Source organism: Fundulus heteroclitus, chromosome 6 (assembly GCF_011125445.2).
Source record: "Fundulus heteroclitus isolate FHET01 chromosome 6, MU-UCD_Fhet_4.1, whole genome shotgun sequence".
NCBI lineage: Eukaryota > Metazoa > Chordata > Actinopteri > Cyprinodontiformes > Fundulidae > Fundulus > Fundulus heteroclitus.
The window spans coordinates 143,183-168,057 of record NC_046366.1 but is presented as its reverse complement, the minus strand read 5'-3'; the positions used below and the strand labels follow the sequence as shown (position 1 = coordinate 168,057).

Here is a 24,875-nt window from a genome sequence, read left to right as displayed (position 1 = left end):
GGTGATTTGCGAAAAATTTATAAATGCCACACCAATGAGGGTTACATTTCCCGAATCCTGACAAAAATACCTACGTTTTGATGTATAATTTGTCTACATAGAGTGAAAATTGAGTGAGTAAGGTCAAGTTGTTCGGAGTTTTGAAATCTTTAAAAAAGCTAGAGTGGCCCACTCTAGCGGTTGGAGAATTCCGTCATTGACTTTCATTGTAAACGATGATTTCGCTGATTTTTGGACTTGAGCTTTGAGGAGTAACTGTGAAGAGACGATAAAAAATATCCACATGCCGTTTTCACTTCTGAGTAGTTCACAGATATATCTACAAACTGGAAGTTAAACGGTGTTCGTAGGTGAAAGCATGGCGACACAGTACAGCTTTGAAAATGGTCCTTTTGAGGGTTTTTTGAGGCTTTCTTTCTCCCTGACTCCATTGATTAATATGGGTTTTTTGGGGGGTGGTTTTTCGCTAATTTTGTTGCCATGGTAACTCGAAACCCCAATAAAAGTAGTAGCACACTATTCCCGACCGAGCCACAAGTTTTGGTACCTATATAGTGGGGGTGCACGCTACGGTTCGGGACGCATTAATCGTGGAATAATAAAGAATAATAATATTAACTAGAAAAATTTCTGAAGAAATTTAGCAAGGCGCCTGCCACTTGGTGCGTACCGTACCGTCAGAAATAGCAACAGGAAGTAACACTGCGAATTTCAGGTTCCTACGGTCTTCACAGCCCTCGCACCGGCCGTTGAAAGGTGCCATGTTAAGTCAATAGACCTCCTAGGAGCCTCTTGCTAGCAGCGTGTTCATGGAGACTCACTGACAGCTACAGCCCTCTCTGTCTGTAAAGGTTGAAGAACTCTGGCTAAGCAGCTGTTGGTAGGACCTTCCTAAAGCTATTTCCGGTTAGCAACATGCTAACGGTTAGCCGCTAGCATGGTTGTGTTCAGTATCACCGGGTGATGTTACTCTGTTAGTTTGGTTGAAATCCTGTACTGAAAAGTGCCTTAAAAGGGAGAAAATCCTCAAATTCACCAAATCTGTCAAGCAGAAGTTTGTACAGGCTTCCTAGAGCTACTTCCTGTTAGCAACATGCTAACCGTTAGCCGCTAACATGGTTGTGTTTGGTATCACTGGGTGAGTGTACTCTGTTAGTTTGGTCCAAATCCTGTACTGGGATGAGCCTCAAATAGGGAGAAAAAAACGTTGTTTATAACGTTGCCATGGTAACTGAAAATGGCGGGTGGTACAAAAAAATACTTCATGGGATCAGCACATATGTTTTAATATACACACTGTGGGGATTATAATACAAAAATCTTAGTCTGCCACACCGGGTTTCGATCCCACGACCTCTTGCATGCAAAGCCTGCACTTTCCATCTGAGCTATACTGTAGCGCCATATATGGGCATGCAGTATTGGGACCATAAGGGGTTTGGTCCCCCATTGAAAAGCATTGGATGTTTGACACCTGATAGCTTGGAGATGCTTTATGCCACGTAGCCCAAATTTCTTGTGGAGCTTTCTCTCTAAAGTAAGAACAGACTCTGTGAAGCAGAAGATGATGAGACCTTTCTAGAGCTACTTCCGGTTAGCAACATGCTAACAGTTAGCCGCTAACATGGTTATGTTCAGTATCACCGGGGGATTGTACTCTGTCAGTTTGGTCCAAATCCTGTACTGGGAAGTGCCTCAAATAGGGGTGCCAATACTTAATGTCACCAAACGTGACCAAAGTTCATGGGTCAGATTGGCCTCCTTTAGCAACTCAGCCTCACCACATCTGGGCCCAGAACTCAACATTTGACCAAAATGGTGTGTAGTGCCATTTCCCACATGTGGGTGGTGCTGTATTGGCCAAGTGGGTCGTGTCTAGGCATCATGCCAGGTCCTGTTGGAAGCAAAGACCCAATAGGAAAGCATGTAAAATCCAAAATGGCACAGAAAACTGACACATGGCTGAAAGTCACATGAAAATTTTTAAATGTTAAGAGGAAGTGACTGTGCGAATTTCAGATTTCTACATTAATCACAGCCGCTGCAGCTGGCGTCGAAAGTTGCCATTCTATCTCAATGGAACGTCTCCCACTGGCCCTCAGAGTTCCATCGTCATGGAAACTCACTGACACAGCTGCAGCGGGCCAGTCTAAAAAAGTGCAGACACTTGGTGTCCAAGTCTGCCTATTGGATTATAATGGAGAACTTTGCCTCGAACAACGCACGATTTCTCCGGAACCGTAAATGGTAGAGACGTAATTTTTTCTGTGTTTATTTCGTAAAGGATAGGGGAAGAAGACTTGCTATCGGTTTTTGCTGGAAAAAGTTTAATAAAGGCGTAAAAAATTATGATCTAAAGGACATTTTTATGAAATTTCAGAAATCCTCTGAAAATGATCCCGAACAAATCGCTCTGGCTAAAAAAGCATAAGAGATATCAAAATAATTCTTTCACTGTGAGTATCAGCAGGCTTTTGATGAACTTGTAGCTCATTTTCATATTTTTAATAAAATCGGTGTAGGCACAGCGACGATGTAAAAAAGTGGATGATGTGGGAAAATGCAGCTCCAAAGCGATTTCAGGATTTTGCACATTCGCTACTCCCGAACAAATTGTTCCTGTGGAAAAACCGTAACAGTTATCCACAAAATTCCTTTTTTGTGAGTGCCAGAAGGGTTGGGACATTCATGTGTGAAAGTCTCATGTCTGTACATAAAACGGTTTAGGAGTAGCGACGATGCGAAAACATGTGATGTTTTGGATTTTTAGACGTCATTTTTCAAAACCGCTCCATAGGAAATGAATGGGGAAGGTTTCGGGTTTGTGTCGGTCTGAGGTGATTTGTGAAAAATCTATAAATGCCACACCAATGAGGGTTATATTTCCCGAATCCTGACAAAAATTCCTACGTTTTGATGTATAATTTGTCTATGTAGAGTGAAAATTGAGCGAGTAAGGACAAGGTGTTCGGAGTTTTGAAATCTTTAAAAAAGCTAGAGTGGGCCACTCTAGCGGTTGGAGAATTCCGTCATTGACTTTCATTGTAAACGATGATTTCGCTGATTTTTGGACATGAGCTTTGAGGAGTAACTGTGAAGAGACGATAACAGATATCCACATCCCGTTTTCACTTCTGAGTAGTTCACAGAAATATCTACAAACTGGAAGTTAAACGGTGTTCGTAGGTGGAAGCATGATGATACAGTACAGCGTTGAAAATGGTCATTTTGAGGCTTTTTTGAGGCTTTCTTTCGACCCGACTCCATTCATTCCTATGGGTTTTTTGGGGGTGGTTTTTCGCTAATTATGTTGCCATGGTAACTCGAAACCCCAATCAAAGTAGTAGCACACTATTCCCGACCGAGCCGCACGTTTTGATACCTATGTTGTGGGGGTGCACGCCACGGTTCGGGCCACATTAAGCGTCAAACAATTAAGAATATTAATAATAAGATAGAGACGCGTTTAGAGGTGCATAGTAATAGGTGCCTCCATGCATTTGCATGGGAGGCAGTGCTGTGCTTCGCACAGCACTGCCTCCTCATTGCAAATGCTATGGCAGGCGCCTAATAAAGAGTCCGTTTAGAGGTGCATAGTAATAGGTGCCTCCATGCATTTGCATGGGAGGCAGTGCTGTGCTTCGCACAGCACTGCCTCCTCATTGCAAATGCTATGGCAGGCGCCTAATAATAAAGAGACGCCTTAAGAGGTGAATAGTAATAGGCCCTGCCCATGCATTTGCATTGGGAGGCAGTGCTGTGCTTCGCACAGCACTGCCTCCTCATTGCACATGCAAGGCAGGCGCCTAATGAATGAATGATGAAAAAATTGCAACAGCAAGAACTACCCCCCGGCCAATACAGCACCACTCACCTGTGGGAAATGGCACTACACACCATTTTTGTCAAATGTTGAGTTCTGGGCCTAGATTTGGTGAGGCTTAGTTGCTAAAGGAGACCGATCTGACACATGGCCTTTGGTGAGCTTTGGTGACATTAAGTATTGGCACCCTTTTTGAGGAACTTCCCAGTACAGGATTTGGACCAAACTAACAGAGTACAATCACCCGGTGATACTGGACACAACCATGTTAGCGGCTAACACTTAGCATGTTGCTAACCGGAAGTAGCTCTAGGAAGGTCTCACCAACTTCTGCTTCACAGAGTTTGTACTTCCTTTAGTAGTTTGTAATGCCTTTAGCATTTTTATTCACATATTTAATTTTTTCATGCTACATTGAAGTATTTAATCATGTTTTAATAACACCAATTTTCCATACTGCTTGGATGCAGACCTCCTGCCCGCTGGTTTTGACGAAGACAAATCCTTTTCACACTCAGAAGATTTGATTTAAAATCCCCAAGTGATAAAAGCCTACGACCAAGGAACTCGGAATCTTTGCCTTTGACGGTTACGTGCACCACCAGGCGGGCGCCTTCTTCAACTTCTTCAGAAGTTGAACGATTCTAGTTGGTTATATTCAACATTTGCAATTAATGATGGGATGGTGTGTGTTATTTAAATAACTGATATGTTCATCTTTTTGACATCGTATGCCCATTCCTATTTCCTTTTTTGTATATTTTGGTATTCTTTTTGATCCATTGTATATATGTATATATATATTCACTGTATATAACTGAATGCACCTTCCCTACTCTGCACCTTCTTGTATAAGCCGATGTGACGAGTGAATTTCTTCATTGTGAGATCAAAAAAGACTATCTTATCTTATCTTTTTGCCATTGTTCACCAATCCTTCCAAAAATGAGTTGACAGATTGTCTTGTAGATGTTTAATTTGTGCTAACCTCACTTTATATTAACTACATAGGCTATATGAAATGGAAAATTAGAGCTGGAAGTGCCAAAATTTGTTACAGAATAAATTTTTGCTTTCATTTTGCGTAGTTATTTTATTAACCCTGTGGGTCTATGATTAGCCAGTGATACTAATCATAAACAACACGTGTGTTCGAAGAACCCATCTAGCCGGATCATGATTAGCCGGATTAACTCATCTTGGATGTCTCATTTGATCCAAGATGTTTTAAGCAATGTACTAAGAATGGGGCCCTGGTCCTTCTGCAGCCTCTGCGTCCAAAGAACTCTCTTGATGCACCTCAGGTTCTACAGCAGCCCTGCACTTCCAAGAAGTCTCTCAGCCGCACAGTTGGATCTACTGCAGCCTCTGTGTTCAAGAACTCTCTCTCTCCACTGCTCTCCTGGTCGTTCTGCAGCCCCACGTCCAAAGAACCTTCTCTGCTGCACCTCCAAGAATTCTCTCTCCTGTGCTGCTGGTTCTCCAAGTCACCTCTCTGCTGTGCAGTTGGTTCTCAGCACAGCACCCGCAGCTCTCCAGTCCTCCAGCTTCTGCTCTCTTCATCCACTTGCTCCATCCCGGTAACAGACTCTGGTTTCCTTCCTCCACAACTCATCAACCTTCAATAAACTCTCTAAAACAAAGCTCTGTGTGTGGTGTGTGTTTGGGTTCATGGTGACAAATTATGACATAGGTGGCAAAAGTAATGGGAAGAAGAGAGAAAAGGAAGATGATTTTATAGGAATCAACGGAAAGTTGGAAAAATTAGGAAAGTAGAAAGAAACAGAAGGGAGGAAACAGTTATTTTAAAACTTAGATTAGGACTTAAATTACACACTATTTAAACACATATTTCAGAAAGATGTAAATATTGTGGACAAGAACAATCAATAGAACATGTGTTGCAAGTAGTATGAACAAAAAATAACTTGGCTAACAATCTTACTAAGCAAAAAGTACAATTTGACCTGGTGGACATCCTGAAGAAGAAGAAAAATGTGTGTTAATGTTTAGAATCAACAATATTTTATTTGCCACTGTGCTGAAATTGCACTTTGGCCACTCTAGTTTGTCTTACACATAATTAGGCAAAAACTGACAAACAGGCAATGAACAAGGGTTACAGTTTTTAGTGTTCAGGAGAATCATAGATAACAGATAAGGTGGGTGCCCATTGAACGATGATGACCTGAGGCTTCGTCCACAGCAATGTGCACCCAGATATTCTGAGACGATAGTGTGCAAGTAGGCAGTAACATTACGGCTCCCAAATGCCCGCCTTTGTCATCGGGGCTGTGTTAGAAAGCCAGGGAACATTCATTTCCTGTTAGATGTTGCTGTGATGTGATGAAGTACAGACCATTCCAACTGCCCTCCTTGTACTCCCATGCTAGGCAGTATACAGTGTTGGGTAAGTTACTTTAAAAATGTAATCCATTACAGTTACAAGTGACTTTGTTTAAAATGTAATTGTAGTGTAACTTTTTCGATTACTTTTAAAAAGTAATGTAACTAATTACTTTTGATTACTTTTTGATTACTTTAAGGTTTAAATGAGTATTCTGGATAAATACATTATTGTATGAGTTAAGTTCTGTTCCGTTTTCTGCCTTTTTCATTGTAAAAGTGAAATGTCCCATGCTCCTGAATGCACCATAGCTTTCCGATGCTCACGAACGCAACACTGTGAACGCTGAGCTGTGTAGATGCGCGTTTGATTTTCCGCTTAAGACAAAGTTTTGCAGTTTCACAACACACGTCGGCTCTCACGGTTTATTGTTGTGTGTGAATAACAAGAGACTGCATGGTTGCAAAGCGCCTTGTTGCATCTTTCTCTTTCTTAAAATGAAGCCAAACTTTGGATTGCTTTACCCGATGGGGCGCCTTTTTTTCTTTTCTAGACTTACGCCTGGTCACGTCGTACTTGCTTACTGAATGGCCGTGTGCGTAACTTGCGTAAAAAAACAGGCTGTCTGGAATCGAAAAGAGAATCGTTAAGCTAGCTGCCAAACGGTGCCATGGAATTGGAAAACCTGGAACTGGTTCTGAATAGGAACCGGTTTTTGATTCCCATCCCTACTCAATACGCTTCGTCTATCGGTGAGTTGCACTTACCTCTAAATGTTTCCTCAGGTTTGACATAGATTGCTTCGACGTGGACAAGTTCTTGATAGCCGGCAAACACTTCTTGCACTGCACGGTTAAATTTGAGCCATTTTCACAAATGTAAATGAAATGCTCGTTAAATTTCCATTGCTTGAAGGCTGTCATTTTTGATGCGCTGCTTGAGCTGAAATAAAACCGTGAAACGTCCGCTCGCTTGCTGTTCTTTCAGAAGGCTCCACCAGCACAGGATGGATCATCAGAGTGATAGAGACAAGGAGCCGTAGCGGGAAACGGCGATACAGGGCGCGAAGCAAAAAAAAATATCATTACATATTTCACAAAGGGTTTTCTTTATATTTAAAAAAAAATCTAACTAAATTTGTAATTCTTAATATTTTCGGAAGTAACTGTAACTGAATTACATATTTTCTCATTGTAACTGTAACGAATTACAGTTACTCTTTTTTTGTAATTAAATTACGTAACGTCGTTACATGTAATCCGTTACTCCCCAACACTGGCAGTATATACTTTCAACTGTATTTCCCAAGAACATACTAGTGAAATATGCAAGAACGTACTTGCACACTTTGGTATTCAGGAGCGGCCCAGATCTGACCATTTGAGCTGATATGGTACCTACATCGGCTCTGCTGTGCATAGCAAACCTGGCAAAGGAATGGATCGTTATGCCATCCTGGTGGAGTTGAACCACCTGTGGAATCTCTGTAGGGTCCAGGTATCACCTCACCGCATTTGACCAGGGTAAGTCAAACTTACCCTGTTCAAATGCAAATCTACTGAAAAGCAGCCAAAAAACACAAGGGAAAAAATATTTGTGCTCTCCAGCGGCAAAAACAGTTTGGTTTTTGGGGTCGTCCCACTGTTGCCCCTTTTGTGCATCTATTGGTAATTTTATTAACATTAAAACAGCTGTAATATATTAACAACCCCATCTACTACATCACTGACAAGATCAATATTCTAAAAGTTAAACTAACTTGATTTTATACTTTAATAAAAAAATTGTTCCTTAAATTTTTTTGGACCAGTGCATTTCTGTTTCATGGCAAATGTCAATTCAGCATTAAAAGTACTTGATCCTCATGCATGTTTTCTTCAAAGGCATAAACAATTCAAACTCCAATACATGTAAAAAGGGTTATAATACAATGAGCATTGCTGGCTCCTAGTGGTCACATCGAATCAAACCATCCAGTGAAGTGACTGAAGTTTCTTCACCTAACTTTTGGTGGCTATACTTCTTTGTTGTTATACATCATGTCCATATTTGTGTATTCATACAACCCAGACCTAAGACAGTAATGGCCAGTCTTGCAGACAGGACATAAGGCTCATCTTAAAATATTTGCAGCGTTGGCTTGTTCTGTATTAAACAAAGCCAATTGCAAGAAGGTGAAAAAGAGCGACTCTGTGATTAAATTGAAGCTTAATCTATGAAAAGGGCTGGTTTAACCTCTGCTTAGTATTGTTGTGAAAGGGAGCAGAATTTGGCAGCATGGGAGTATTTAAAATATCTAAAAGAAGATCCATATACACTACAGAGACCAGCCAGAAGAGAACTTGTAGATAAGAGTAATCTGTTCAACCTATTTGATAATTAACATTACAAGTTTATATGAGTCTCTGTACGACCGGTGTCAGAGTCTGGTCCGCATTGCCGGCAGTAAGTCGGACTCGTTTCCGGTGAGAGTTGGACTCCGCCAAGGCTGCCCTTTGTCACCGATTCTGTTCATAACTTTTATGGACAGAATTTCTAGGCGCAGCCAAGGTGTTGAGGGGATCCGTTTTGGTGGCCTTAGGATTGCGTCTCTGCTATTCGCGGATGACGTGGTCCTATTGGCTTCATCAGGGCGTGATCTACAGCTCTCACTGGAGCGGTTCGCAGCCGAGTGCGAAGCGGCCGGGATGAAAATCAGTGCCTCCAAATCCGAGACCATGGTCTTGAACCGGAAAAGGTTAGAGTGCCTTCTCCGGGTTGGGGAGGATGTGCTGCCCCTAGTGGAGGAGTTCAAGTATCTTGGGGTCTTGTTCACGAATGAGGGGAGGATGGAGCGGGAGATCGACAGGCGGATTGGTGCAGCGTCTGCTGTGAAGCGGGCGCTGTACCGATCCGTTGTGGTGAAGAGAGAGCTGAGCCAAAAGGCGAAGCTCTCGATTTACCGGTCGATCTACGTTCCTACCCTCATCTATGGTCACGAGCTTTGGGTCGTGACCGAAAGAACGAGATCCCGGATACAAGCGGCTGAAATGAGTTTTCTCCGTAGTGTGTCTGGGCTCTCCCTTAGAGATAGGGTGAGGAGCTCAGTCATCCGGGGAGGACTCAGAGTAGAGCCGCTGCTCCTCCACGTCGAGAGGAGCCAGTTGAGGTGGCTCGGGCATCTGGTCAGGATGCCTCGTGGACGCCTCCCTGGTGAGGTGTTCCGGGCACGTCCCACCGGGAGGAGGCCCAGGGGAAGACCCAGGACACGCTGGAGGGACTATGTCTCCCGGCTGGCCTGGGAACGCCCTGGGATTCCTCCTGAGGAGCTGGCCCAAGTGGCCGGGGAGAGGGACGTCTGGGCCTCCCTACTGAAGCTGCTACCCCCGCGACCCGACCCCGGATAAGCGGAAGAAGACGGACGGACGGTTTATATAAGCAAAATTAGACCAACAGGCTGTGCTCCCACTTAGGCTAGTGAGACTTGATGATGGAGGTGTTCTTCAGGACGCCATAGTCTAAGACTGACTAAAACAAAGTCAAGCTATTGCTTATGTAAACTGCTTAAATGGCCAATATTTACAAATCCGGATTAGGCCTGCTCCTGATTCAAATCCTGTTCAACAATCCAACCCTAAGAGTCTCAGTGATTTCCATGTGAAGCAAATTTATAGACAAAGCACAACAAAAATACAGAATAAATTGTCTTATTAGTAGCATCAACAGATCTGCAGGCATCTCTAGATATTAGCTCCCCTTTACATATGACAACCAAAGTGGAATTAGTTGCTATGGTGATCTTATTGTAAAGATGAAAGGTTAATCAGTTTCCAAATTTACATAAACAGTCAGCTGTTTATATAAAGAGATTTAGATAGTCATCCAGCTCTTGAAGGCTGCTGTCCCTGTCACCGTGACAACTGTCAGCCTCATGCTGTTGTTTCCTGTGCCTCTATTCATACACATTTAGTTGCTTCTTTTTTTGTGTGTTCCCTGTCCTCCCCTCCTTCCTATCTTGCGTGTGTTGGGAATCTTGAAGCTCCTGTATGCTGGGACTATCTGGGATGTGGAGTGTTTCTGCTGACAAAGCTGACTGAAGATTCTGGAAGAACCTGGAGATGACACATTGAAAGAATTTGACATTGACCGAGATTAGACAGTGTTTATTCTCACACAGAAAATAACAGGCTACCTCTGTATTCGATTGAGGTTCTCCTCCATCTTCTCATTGGCAATTTTTGTTAAGAACTGGATGTAATCTTCATCAACTAGACACTTTCCACCATGGCTCAAAGGAACCTCCAGGCCATGGGTGCTGCGAATCGCCTACAAAGGCACAACAAGGCACAGTTGTGTAACCCACCTCCAAATAACAAGTACAATACAAGCAATGCAAAAGACATGACCTACCTTTGCTAGAATGTTGGAAATGAAAGATGAATTCTGAATGTTTAAAACTAAAACATTGCAAACGGTATCGACGTGTAAATAAACATTTCCTCTGTAAAAATTGAAATTAAAAACTCATTTTAATAAAATAAAAAATGGATTCACATGAGAAATCTATTTAGAAGGTTTTCGTCTATGCTTCATTTAAGATGAAATACAGAAGGTATCTTCTATGCATTGTACTGTATATGCGCACCTAGCTTGTGGCCTCTACTTTATTCATTCTTACAAATATGCTCAATTGGCTGAAATCAGGGAAACTGTCAGATGAGACATCTAAGATCAAAGTTAGTGATGGAGGAGAGGAACCAAGAGAGAGAAGAAAACGAGCAGGAATCACAAAATAAGCCGAAAAAAACCCCACAAAGGAGGGAACGAGATGGCAACAAGACAAAAGAGCTCAAGACGGTGAACATCAGACATGTGGGTGGGGTGAGAGAGAGAGAATGAAATATGATACAATCGTACAGATTGGTCAAAAATTTTCCTATCTAAGTAAACCCAGTAGAGTGCATAAGGTCTTGACAAGCAGCATTCACACCACAAGAAAGCACATAGAGCGACAGTGGACTGTGGAAATGCATTGTCGATGGCTTTGCAACAGTGAAGAGGAAAACGGCCCTTTAACAAGAAGGAAAGCCTCCATCAGAACCAGGCTCAGTGTAACGGGTCATCTGCCTCGACCGACTGGGGGTTTGAGAAGACAGACCAGAGACACAAAAAGCACAGAAGCACAAATTGATCCAGAAATCCTTTCTATGTTATATGGTAATGGCAGATGATCTGCCTCCTCTTGATGATGTCACAACTAACCGAATGTCAGACCAGATGTACCTACTACAAGGGGGGAAAAAGACAAAGTTAAAAGTGCAAATAACAACAAATTATGCAAAATTGGAGAAGTTCTCCAATTTTCTGTCGGGCCTGTTCTGTCCAAAAGGATAGTTCAAAGCCTGGTCTTAAAAATAGACAGGGTGTCTGCTTCTCAGACTAAAGCTGGGAGTTGGTTTCACAGGAGAGGAGCCTGATAACTAAAAGATCTGCCTCCCATTCTACTTTTCGAAAATCTAGGAGTCACCGGTAGGCCTGCACTCTGAGAGTGAAGTGCTCTGTTAGGAACATATGGGGCTATCTGATGCACTATGGAGCTTGATTCGAGTGTTTTGAAAGGCATTTGAAATAAAATGTATTATTATTATTATTATTAGTAGTAGTAGTAGTAGTAGTAGTATTAACCACTTAAGCCCAGGATTCAGAAGCAACTTTCGAAATTACATATGTGCTTTGAATCAAGTACAGCTCCTAAGTTAGAAAGTGGAAATGGAAATGTTAGCTTTTGTACGACACAAAGGCATTAAAGAATATTTTTTCAGGTGAAACCACTATTATAAATGTCACCATGTCTGATTTATAGGTGATTAAACTAAGAACAAATAAAGATCCACATCCTGACTATAACTGCAACAAATCTGAACTGAACCAGACAAAGTAATCATGTTTGGGAGGATGCTGATGAATTTATTTTTAATAGAATCCATTTAATTTATATAGAATCCCATAAAGTGATAACTGCTGAGAGCTGAGGAAATGGATGGATCAACAGAGCTACAGGGGTTGGTCAATGAAACTGAAACACATCTCATTTTAGTGTGGGAGGTTTCATGGCTAAATTGGACCAGCCTGGTGGCCAATCTTCATTAATTGCACATTGAACCAATAAGAGCAGAGTGTGAAGGTCCAATTAGCAGGGTAAGAGCACAGTTTTGCTCAAAATATTGTAATGCACACAACATTATGGGTGACATACCAGAGTTCAAAAGAGGACAAATTGTTGGTGCATGTCTTGCTGGTGCATCTGTGACCAAGACAGCAAGTCTTTGGGATGTATCAAGAGCCACGGCATCCAGGGTAATGTCAGCATACCACCAAGAAGGACGAACCACATCCAACAGGATTAACTGTGGACGTAAGAGGAAGCTGTCTGAAATGGATGTTCGTGTGCTAACCCGGATTGTATCCAAAAAACATAAAACCACGGCTCCCCAAATCACGGCAGAATTAAATGTGCACCTCAACTCTCCTGTTTCCACCAAAACTGTCCGTCGGGAGCTCCACAGGGTCAATATCCACGGCCAGGCAGCTATAGCCAAACCTTTGGTCACTTATGCCATTGCCAAACGTCGGTTTCAATGGTGCAAGGAGCGCAAATTTTGGGCTGTGGACAATTTGAAACATGTATAGTTCTCTGATGAGTCCACCTTTACTGTTTTCCCCACATCCGGGAAAGTTACGGTGTGGAGAAGCCCCAAAGAAGTATACTACCCAGACTGTTGCATGCCCAGAGTGAAGCATGGGGGTGGATCAGTGATGGTTTGGGCTGCCATATCATGGCATTCCCTTGGCCCCATACTTGTGCTAGATGGGCGCGTCACTGCCAAGGACTACCGAACCATTCTGGAGGACCATGTGCATCCAATGGTTCAAACATTGTATCCTGAAGGAGGTGCTGTGTATCAGGATGACAATGCACCAATACACACAGCAAGACTGGTGAAAGATTGGTTTGATGAACATGAAAGTAAAGTTGAACATCTCCCAAGGCCTGCACAGTCACCAGATCTCACCAGATCTAAATATTATTGAGCCACTTTGGGGTGTTTTGGAGGAGCGAGTCAGGAAACATTTTTCCTCCACCAGCATCACGTTGTGACCTGGCCACTACCCTGCAAGAAGAATGGCTTAAAATCCATCTGACCACTGTGCAGGACTTGTATATGTCATTCCCAAGACGAATTGATGCTGTATTGGCCGCAAAAGGAGGCCTTACACCATACTAATAAATTATTGTGGTCTAAAACCAGGTGTTTCAGTTTCATTGTCCAACCCCTGTATAACTCTGTACGTTTGGCAACTATACCAAACCTAGGATTATTTTTATTCTCTATTATGAAAAATCCGTCCGTCCGTCCGTCTTCTTCCGCTTATCCGGGGTCGGGTCGCGGGGGCAGCAGCTTCAGTAGGGAGGCCCAGACGTCCCTCTCCCCAGAATCCCAAGGCGTTCCCAGGCCAGCCGGGAGACATAGTCCCTCCAGCGTGTCCTGGGTCTTCCCCTGGGCCTCCTCCCGGTGGGACGTGCCCGGAACACCTCACCAGGGAGGCGTCCACGAGGCATCCTGACCAGATGCCCGAGCCACCTCAACTGGCTCCTCTCGACGTGGAGGAGCAGCGGCTCTACTCTGAGTCCTCCCCGGATGACTGAGCTCCTCACCCTATCTCTAAGGGAGAGCCCAGACACACTACGGAGAAAACTCATTTCAGCCGCTTGTATCCGGGATCTCGTTCTTTCGGTCACGACCCAAAGCTCGTGACCATAGATGAGGGTAGGAACGTAGATCGACCGGTAAATCGAGAGCTTCGCCTTTTGGCTCAGCTCTCTCTTCACCACAACGGATCGGTACAGCGCCCGCTTCACAGCAGACGCTGCACCAATCCGCCTGTCGATCTCCCGCTCCATCCTCCCCTCATTCGTGAACAAGACCCCAAGATACTTGAACTCCTCCACTAGGGGCAGCACATCCTCCCCAACCCGGAGAAGGCACTCTACCCTTTTCCGGTTCAAGACCATGGTCTCGGATTTGGAAGCACTGATTTTCATCCTGGCCGCTTCGCACTCGGCTGCGAACCGCTCCAGTGAGAGCTGTAGATCACGCCCTGATGAAGCCAATAGGACCACGTCATCCGCGAATAGCAGAGACGCAATCCTAAGGCCACCAAAACGGATCCCCTCAACACCTTGGCTGCGCCTAGAAATTCTGTCCATAAAAGTTATGAACAGAATCGGTGACAAAGGGCAGCCTTGGCGGAGTCCAACTCTCACCGGAAACGAGTCCGACTTACTGCCGGCAATGCGGACCAGACTCTGACACCGGTCGTACAGAGACCTGACAGCCCTTATTAAAGGGTCCGGTACTCCATACTCCCGGAGTACCCCCCACAGGATCCCTCGGGGGACACGGTCGAATTCCTTCTCCAGATCCACAAAGCACATGTAGACTGGTTGGGCAAACTCCCATGCCCCCTCCAGAATCCTGCTGAGGGTATAGAGCTGGTCCAGTGTTCCACGGCCAGGACGAAAACCACACTGCTCTTCCTGAATCCGAGATTCGACTATCCGACGGACCCTCCTTTCCAGAACCCCTGAATAGACCTTACCAGGGAGGCTTAAGAGTGTGATTCCCCTGTAGTTGGAACACACCCTCCTGTCCCCCTTTTTAAATAGGGGGACCACCACCCCAGTCTGCCAATCCAGGGGAACTGCCCCCGATGTCCACGCAATGTTGCAGTGCCGCGTTAACCAACACAGCCCCACAACATCCAGAGCCTTAAGGTACTCCGGGCGAATCTCATCCATCCCCGGGGCCTTGCCACCGAGGAGCTTTTTAACAACCTCGGCAACCTCAGCACCAGAGATGGGAGAATCTGACCCAGAGTCCTCAGGCTCTGCTTCCGCAATGGAAGACGTGTTGGTGGGATTAAGGAGGTCTTCGAAGTATTCTGCCCACCGAAACACAACGTCCCGAGTCGAGGTCAGCAGCACACCACCCCCACTGTAAACAGTGTTGGTACTGCACTGCTTCCCCCTCCTGAGATGCCGTATAGAGGACCAGAATCGCTTCGAAGCCGTACGGAAGTCTTTCTCCATGGCCTCTCCGAACTCTTCCCACGCCCGAGTTTTTGCCTCGGCGACCAGCCAAGCCGCCTGCCGCTTCGACTGCCAGTACACATCAGCTGCTTCCGGAGTCCCACAGGCCAAAAAAGCCCGATAGGACTCCTTCTTCAGCTTGACGGCTTCCCTCACCGCTGGTGTCCACCAGCGGGTTCGAGGGTTGCCGCCGCGACATGCACCAACAACCTTGCGGCCACAGCTCTGACTAGCTGCCTCAGCAATAGAGGCGTGGAACACGGTCCATTCAGACTCAATGTCCCCCGCCTCCCTCGGGACGTGTTTGAAGTTCTCCCGGAGGTGGGAGTTAAAGCTCCGCCTCACAGGGGACTCCGCCAGACGTTCCCAGCAAACCCTCACAGTACGTTTGGGCCTGTACGTTTGGGCCTGCCCGGTCGGACCGGCTTCCTCCCCCGCCATCGGAGCCAACTCACCACCAGGTAGTGGTCGGTGGAGAGCTCTGCCCCTCTCTTCACCCGAGTGTCCAAGACATGCGGCCGCAGGTCAGATGAAACGACAACAAAGTCGATCATTGAACTGCGACCTAGGGTGTCCTGGTGCCAAGAGCAAATATGGACACCCTTATGCTTGAACATGGTGTTTGTGATGGACAATCCATGACGAGCACAGAAGTCCAACAACAAAACACCACTCGAGTACAGATCAGGCGGGCCATTCCTCCCAACCACGCCCCTCCAGGTCCCACTGTCATTGCCCACGTGAGCGTTGAAGTCCCCCAGCAAAACGAGGGAGTCCCCAGGAGGGGCACTCTCCAGTACCCCTTCCAAGGACTCCAAAAAGGGTGGGTAATCTGAACTGCTGTTTGGCGCATAAGCGCAAACAACAGTCAGAACCCGTCCCCCCACACGAATGCGGAGGGAGGCCACCCTCTCGTTCACCGGGGAAAACCCCAACGTGCAGGCACCGAGATGGGGGGCAACAAGTATGCCAACCCCAGCCTGTGACTGCCTGTGACTCCTGCCTGTGACTCCGAACGGCAACCACCAGCCCAGCAACTCATTGAACAAACAGCTCCCTGAGGAAAATGAGAATCCCTGGACCACTCTGGGTGCAAGACCAAAGCAATGAACCCCACACCTAGACAAAGAAAACTGTCTGAGACTACAGAGAACTGTCCCAGGACAAGTGAAACAACAGTGGGCTGTTCCCAGAACAAATGATAGGAGTAGGCCTGCTGGAAATGTTGGAATTCCGTTACGAAACAGATTTGTTCTGCTCCAAGATGTGACCCAGGAAAATCATGACAACATTCAGAGGTATGTCAACAACCTAACCTCTAAGCTACCAGAGAAAAAACATGCCACAGGGCTAAGGACACTGATATTATGCAATGGATCTGTAAGTGGGATTAAACATTTCTGTAACAAGAAAAACACAGAGGTGTTGATTTATAACGATAGGAACTATGGCCTGGTGTCTGATGTATCAGACATCCTTCCAAGGATCTTGAAAGAACGGCGACCTTGGAAAAACTTATAACACAAGCTGAAGCCCTGGGCGACGTCATCTTGATAAGAAAATCAGAAGTATTGAAAGAGGATTACATTCGTCTGTTGAACTTAGTTGATGGCCTTAATGTCAAGGTGTTTCTCAGCGGCCCTCGTGCGCCCGTTAATTGTGGAGATGAGATTTTTTCCAGAATTCTGATGCTAAACAAATGGCTGGAAAAAACATGCAAGCAAACAACTGTAACCTTCATAGACAACTTTAACATCTTCTGCGAAAGGAGACATCTGTTCAGCGACAATGGTTTCTCACTAACTATGTCAGGTGCAAAATGGCTGATTTCAAACATCTTCTATTCTGTGAACCATGCACCATCAGCTTTGTTCCAAAACAAAGCTCAACCAGTGCCAAAACAAATGATAAGCTCAGTACAGCCCGAACAAGCCAAGATAAAGATGGCCAGAAAGATTACACAGAAAGAGGCTATGTCAGAGCTACAGGAGGATTCTTCCCAGATCTCAGCAGGACAAAGAGAGGACCAAAAACCTCCATCGTCATGAACACCGGTCCAGACTGGACCCACCTCCCCTTCATCTCTACAAAGCCCAGAAGTTCCTTTTCTGGAATTTTCTCACAACATGAACAAAGTATTTAAAATTGGCCTACAGATGACATCTTCTCCACATAGCCATTCTGCTGTGACTAAACCAGCATTTTCCAAATGCCTCAGATCCTCCACCACAGGGACGTGCAGAGGGGGGAGGGGGGCTGAGGGGGCTTGAGCACCTGCCTCTTTGCCCCTTGATGCCCAAAGTGCCCTTTTGTCAGTGTTTTTTTTATGTGTGTGTATGTGTGTTTGTGTGTGTGTGCATGTCCAAAATAATAATAATTTAGATCTACCGTGCCACGATTACTGTGGCCGGTTACATGATCCACATAACGTGCCTCACTCTTCCCTTCTTCTCCTCTCGCAGCTCTGTGGCTGCTGCTGCCGCTATCTGACTGCCTGCCCCTTTAAACCTGCAGCACACGTGACTGTGCTCTGTACTTCTTTTTAAACTTCACTCTCATTGGTTGTACTGCCTTAAATCCCGCCTTTCCACTTTCTGATTTCTAGTGCGTGTGTGCGTGCATGTTTGCTTGGAGCACAAGATTTAAATTTCAATTCATACAGGGATACTGTCGTTACCAAAATTAATACTAGGCTACGAAAGTAGTCCCAGTTATGAAACTAAATATTATCAGCACTAAAATAGGTGAAAGCTGCTGAGTGCAGTTCTGTAAAGAAGTAGGAGAGACCGATTCTTAGCCACAGCTGTCTGAAAAAGAAAAGGTGAAGGTTTCCTTTTTACCATATTTCGTTGTTATTGTTGCTTTCATTGATTGTAGACATAATTAGAATAAAGACAAATAAAACCGAGGAACACAATTTACATTGGTTTTATTGTACAAAGGTCTCCACACTGTCCATTAGTAAATGAGTGCAAACCAGAGGCTGAGTTAGACATTCTCATCACCAGGGCTTTAGTCCACAACATATTTCATCATTACGTGGGTAATTTGGTACACCAAAAAAGTAAAAATTATTTAATCTGTTGATGTGGTTGCAAAATTAAATTAATATAGGCCTTTACATATCTTAAAGTTTAATCTGCTGTTGTTTAATAGTCTTACTAGTATATACCAATAGTATATTAATATGTTCTCATTTCAATGATTAAATGGACAACTACTCATGTAACAGATCAGTTTTGGTGTCACCAAACTTACTCAAAGTACAGTATTGAGTCCTCCATGCTCCTTATGGTTTACGGCACATTTAAACATCAACAACTCACTAAAGTTAAGGAAATAATTAGTTGTCTGAGAGGATGTAGATAAGGAGAAGCTGTTATCTACACTTCAGATATATGATGTAAGAAATGTGTTTGGAATGCTAAGATAAATTACATGAAATGGGCTAAAAAGAGTAACTACAGTGCAGTTGTACATTTGTTGAAGTTTGAATTTAAAATTTGAAATGCTGTCAGTGTCAGTGACACTTCTACTTCCAGTGCAAAGTAAATACAATAAAATTATTTGCAGTCCCTTGAATGTGTAATTTTGCTGTGTTTTATGATGCAGACAGAGTATCTTTCATTGAAAAAAAGAATAAGGGTGGGGTTTATCTCTGCACATTTTTATATCTTCCAAAGAAAGTACAGGATAAATCTAAACAGACATATCTTGAATATATTTGGTTTAATAGGCACGTATTTACCATCTGTCTCTGTTGCTGGTAGGTTCAAATGCAAACTTTTTCAAACTGGGAAAAAGTCCCAATTCAACATTCATCAGATCCTGTAATGCTTTAAAGATAAACAAACAGCATCTAGTGTGTGTCGTGCTTATAAAATTTGTATAAAAGGTAGCAAATAATGCTACCTTTTCTTTTTAGACAGGCAAAACGCATCCTAATGCTCAAATCAAGCATCAAAAAATAGGAGCATGCACATTGCATAGGACCAGTGATGCTTTGGAACAATACTGTCCCTACCAAAGTTCAAATCAAACCTACACCCTTGATTTCATGTTGCATTCTTTATAGTATGGGTTGGTACATTTCGGCCGGTTGTATAACAAGGTATGTTTCTGTATCGTGTTTTAAATCCATCCCCCATCAACCCTCTTTTAACTTTGAGCACCTGCCCCTCCAACGGTCTCTGCACGTCCCTGCTCCTCTGCATATCACAGAACATTCTGATCCTCAAGACCTCCAGATAACTTTGCTGTGATACAGATCGGGCCCTGGCCGCACGTTTATCAGTCATGACAGTTTCCAGCATCAGCCTGGGCCTTTTGCCGGAGATTATGAAATATCTGTGATGATACGTGGCAGAAATAAGAAAAACAAAAGGATAAAAAGGAACAAATACTTAAAAGTCACAAACTGTCAGATGCAACCTGCCACAGAGACATCATCAACCACTAAGTCATAAAAACTGGGTTTATTAAACATTAGATCTCTGTTAGGAAAATCCCTTTTAATTAATGACTTAATTATTGACAATAATCTTGATGTAATGTTTTTAACAGAAACATGGTTACATGAATCTAATGAAGTTATTCTGTTGGAGTCGACACCTCCAAACTACAAGTTTCTTTGTGAAAGCAGACAGCAAAGGAAAGGTGGAGGAGTAGCAACATTGTTTAATGATTCACTAAAGTGTAAAAAGGTGTTTTTCGGAAAATTCGACTCTTTTGAACATTTGGCTCTCCAGGTAAAGAGCCCGGTTCAAACTATGTTTCTGAATGAAGCCATTTACGGATTTATAGACTAACAGAAGTATTTTAAAGTCTATTATCTGAGATAGAGGGGGCCAGTGTAATGACTTTAGAACTGGGGTTATGTGCTCTACTTTCTTGGTCTTAGTAGGGCGCGGGCAGCAGCGTTCTGGATCAGCTGCAGCTGTCTGATCCACTTTTTAGGCAGGCCTGTGAAAACACTGTCGCAGTAATCAATTCTACTAAATATAAACGCATGGATTAGTTTTTTCAGATCCTTCTGAGACATTAGTCCTTTAATCCTGGAAATGTTCCTCAGGTGATAGAAAGCTGACCTTGCAATTGTCTTTAGATGCTTTTGGAGGTTCAGGTCTGAGTCCATCACTACACCCAGATTTCGGGCCTGGTCAGTGGTTGCTAGCTGAAGCAGCTGAAGCTGTGTGCTAACTTTTGATCTCTCCTCTGTTTGTCCAAAGATTATTACTTCAGTTTTGTTTTTATTCAATTAAAGAAAGTTTAGGCAAATCCAGGCATTGATTTCTTCTAGGCATTTACTCAGTGCCTATACTGGTTCATAGTCACCTGGTGACATGGTGATGTAAAGCTGTGTGTCGTCTGCATAGTTATGGTAGCTGATGTTGTTGGTTTTTATGATCTGAGCTAGAGGGAGCATGTAGATATTGAAGAGGAGGGGACCCAGGATGGACCCTTGGGGAACCCCACATATGATTTTTGTCATATTTGATGTAAAGTTACCTACTGATACAAAAAAGTCCCTCTCCTTTATGTAGGACCCAGTTTTCCAAGCGCTCTAACAGAATGGAGTGATCGACAGTATCAAATGCTGCACTGAGGTCCAATAGAACCAGCACGGTGGTTATTCCACAGTCTGTATTTATATAGATGTAATTAAACACCTTGATAAGGGCGGTCTCTGTACTGTGGTGAGCACGGAAGCCAGACTGGAAAACGTCAAAGCGGCTGGTCGTTGTTAAGAAGGTGTTTAATTGTTGAAACACAGCTTTTTTTAATAATCTTACTGATAAAGGGGAGGTTTGAGATGGGCCTGTAGTTCTGGAGTAGAAGTTTGTCTAAATTGTTCTTTTTCAGCAGTGGTTTGATAATTGCTGTTCATTGCAGGCCCTGGTGGAGTGGAGTTTGGAAGTCACGGACACAGGAGGATTTGTTAACCTGTCGACTGTGGCAAATAAGACACAAGCATTATTAATGTTTTTCTTGATGATCTCAGAGAAGAAAGATTCTCTTGCATTCTTCTGTTGTAAGTTATATCTGTAAAGTCTCTCTTTATAGATGTCATAGTGAACCTGGAGTCTAGTCTTTCTCCACCTGCGTTCAGCTTTTCAACACTCCCTTTTTTCACCTCTAACTGCTGGAGAATCTCTCCAAGGAGAGACTTTAACTGGAGCAATGCAGTCAATGATGTCTGAAACTTTAGAATAAAAGTTATTTACTAGCTCATCTACTGAGTTGCAGCCCAAGGTTGAAGTAGCAGAGTAATCTTGGATAAAGGTTTCCGTGGCATTGTCCTTAAAGGTGCGTTTTCTTACGATGTCCCTTGGGCTAAATGAGTCACTGGAAATTATGCTTTCAAATGTAACAGAAAAATGATCAGATAGGTTAACATCAGTTACATTGACCTGTGAAATCTTTAGACCTTTAGTGATGATTAAGTCTAAAATGTGTCCCTGTTTGTGTGTTGGCTGTTTAACATGTTGAGTTAAACCAAAGTTTCTAAGTGTGTCACACAGTTCTTTAGCACTTCTGTCTTCAGGGTTGTCAACGTGAAAGTTGAAGTCTCCCACAATAATTAAACAGTCATAATCAACACATATCACAGACAGGAGGTCACTAAGATCATTACAGAAGTTTGATGTGGACTTAGGAGGCCTGTAAACATTCAGAAACAAAGTTCATACCGGCTCTTTACCTTGAGAGCCAAATGTTCAAAAGAGTCGAATTTTCCCAAAAACACCTTTTTACACTTTAGTGAATCATTAAACAATGTTGCCACTCCTCCACCTTTCCTTTGCTGTCTGCTCTCACAAAGAAACTTGTAGTTTGGAGTTGTCGACTCCAACAGAATAACTTCTTCATTAGATTCATGTAACCATGTTTCTGTTAAAAACATTACATCAAGATTATTGTCAATAATGAAGTCATTACTTAAAAGGGATTTTCCTCACTGAGATCTAATGTTTAATAAACCCAGTTTATATGACTTAGTGGTTGATGATGTCTCTGTGACAGGTTGTTTCTGACAGTTTGTGACTTTTAAGTATTTGTTCCTGTTTATCCTTTTGTTTTTCTTATTTCTGCCACGTATCATCACAGATATTCCATAATCTCCGGCAAAAGGCCCAGGCTGATGCTGGAAACTGTCATGTCTGATAAACGTGCAGCCAGGGCCCGATCTGTATCACAGCAAAGTAATTTGGAGTTCCTCAGTACCAGAATGTTCTGTGATACGTAGAGGAGGAGGATCTGAGGCCTTTGAAAAATGCTGGTTTAGTCACAGCATAATGGCTATGTGGAGAGCATGTTGTGAGAAAATTCCAGAAAAGGAACTTCTGGGCTTTGTGGAGAAGAAGGGGAGGCGGGTCCAGTCTGGACCGGTGTTCGTGACGATGGAGGTTCTTGGTCCTCTCTTTGTCCTGCTGAGATCTGGGATGAATCCTCCTGTAGTTCTGACATAGCCTCTTTCTGTGTCATCTTTCTGGCTATCTTTATCTTGGCTTGTTCGGGCTGTACTGGGCGTATCATTTGTTTTGGCACTGGTTGAGCTTTGTTTTGGAACAAAGCTGATGGTGCATGGTTCACAGAATAGAAGATGTTTGAAATCAGCCATTTTGCACCTGACCTATTTAGATGGAAACTATTGTCGCTGAACAGATGTCTTCTCTCCCAAAAGATGTTAAAGTTGTCTATGAAGGTTACAGTTGTTTGCTTGCATGTTTTTTCCAGCCATTTGTTTAGCATCAGAATTCTGGAAAAAATCTGATCTCCGCAATTAACGGGAGATTGAGGGCCGCTGAGAAACACCTTGACATTAAGGCCATCAACTAAGTTCAACAGACAAATGTAATTTTCTTTCAATACTTCTGATTTTCTTATCCGGGTGACGTCGCCCAGGGCTTCAGCTTGTATTATGAGTTTTTCCAAGGTCGGGCGTTCTTTCAAGACCCTTGGAAGGATGTCTGAAACATCAGACACCAGGCATGTCTGTTCTCTGATGTCTTAGAACGAGAATTGTTGTTTACATACCTTTGATTGCTGTCGTGATCCTCCTGGGTCACATCTTGGAGTGGAGCGAATTTGTTTAGTAACGGAATTCCACCATTTCCAGCAGGTTTACTCCTATCATTTGTTTTGAGAACAGCCCGCTGTTGTTTCACTTGTCTTGGGACATCTCTCTGTAGTCTCAGCCAGTTTTCTTTGTCTAGGTTCGTTGATCCTTTGGTCTTGCACTCAGGGTGCTCCAGGGATTCTCATTTTCCTCAGGGAATTGTTTGTTCGCTGAGTTGCTGGGCTGGTGGTCACCGTTCAGAATCACAGGCAGGGTTTTTTCATTTCCATGCGCGGCGTTTACATCATAATTCACTTCTAGTCGACAGATTTTCAGTTCCATAACAGCTATCTTCTTGTCAAAGTCCATTGTGGTGAAGGTAGGCATCTTTTCAAAATCAAAATAAAAAAATAAGTAAAAGAAAATAAATAAAATAACTAAATCCAACTTTCTGTGGTTTTGGTTAAGAGATAAAAAGGAGATAAAAAGTAAAAGGCAGGAAAATGCAAGCAAGCAGGGAGCAGAGAAAAAAAGCGTCCAAACAGGCAGAGAGGCGGAGAAAGAAAAAAATGTAGATTGGGAGGCAGATCCTTTAGTTATCAGGCTCCTCTCCTGTGGAACCAACTCCCAGTTTTGGTCCGTGAGGCAGACAACCTGTCTACTTTTAAGACTAATCTTAAAACTTTCCTTTTTGACAAAGCTTATATTTAGAGTTGCTCATGAGCTATCTCTATAGTTATGCTGCTTTAGGCTACTATAGCGGGGGCTTACTTTTCTCACTCTACTGAGTCCTACTGTTCTCCAGTTATGCATTGCTTGTCGTCATTTCATCTTTTAACTTTTTGTCCTCTCTCTTTTTTCTTCATAGTAGGTCAATCAATCAATCAAATTTTATTGTCAATTACAATTTGCATTGCAATCGAAAAGTCAGTTCCAGTACAACCGTACAACCGCAGCCGTCAAGGCCACATTCCTCCAAACAGCCCCGAACCCCGCCTACACGGAGTTCACGAGGCGCTGCCCTTGAACTGTCGAAGGAAGTGCAACAACATGGGGGAAAGAGGGGGGGAGAAAAAAGAGACAGATGTTTACCTATTTATGCTCTCACAAATAAAGAGACAAACAACCGACACAAAAAAACCCTCATAGCACGAAAGCACAAATAACACAACATGTATGCAGAAGGTAAACATTTGAGACCTGTCGCTTGTGCGTACTTTATCAGTTTTCTAAGTATCAGTTATGCGTGTGTGTATGGGCGAAAGTGTTTTATCTCCATGAACGCTCTCCAGAGGCCATTGTCCTTGATGTTATCAGCCGGCCCACAGTTCAGAAAGCATCCACAGGTGTCAGCGGGGGAGGGGGGTAGCCAGGGGCTTTTCTGAGCACTCTCCGCCATAACAATCCAGGAGTAGAGATAGGGAGGGAATCCAAATATGTTATTTGTTATGAGACAAGCTGCACTGCCTTTCCTGTCAGCTTTTAAGTCTTTTGCTGGCTCCACATAAATCCAATTTTC

General features: G+C 43.6%; 2 protein-coding genes across 3 annotated transcripts in view; one reads left to right on the top strand and one right to left on the bottom strand.

Annotated features, from left to right (window-relative positions):
- LOC118563371 overlaps positions 1-24,875 on the top strand; it is a 274,277-nt gene that overhangs the window by 231,175 nt on the left and 18,227 nt on the right. The gene's annotated exons all lie outside the window — the stretch shown is intronic.
- Positions 9,797-24,875, bottom strand: part of tyw3 (tRNA-yW synthesizing protein 3 homolog (S. cerevisiae)) — a 51,992-nt gene continuing 36,913 nt past the window's right edge. For both annotated transcript variants that reach the window (XM_021313710.2, XM_012857813.3), the window contains exons 5-6: positions 10,342-10,475; positions 9,797-10,261 (exon numbers count right to left, since the gene is read on the bottom strand). In XM_021313710.2, coding sequence (XP_021169385.1) covers positions 10,102-10,261; positions 10,342-10,475 — 294 coding nt within the window. In that variant the 3' untranslated portion in view covers positions 9,797-10,101. The remainder of the gene's footprint in view (positions 10,262-10,341; positions 10,476-24,875) is intronic.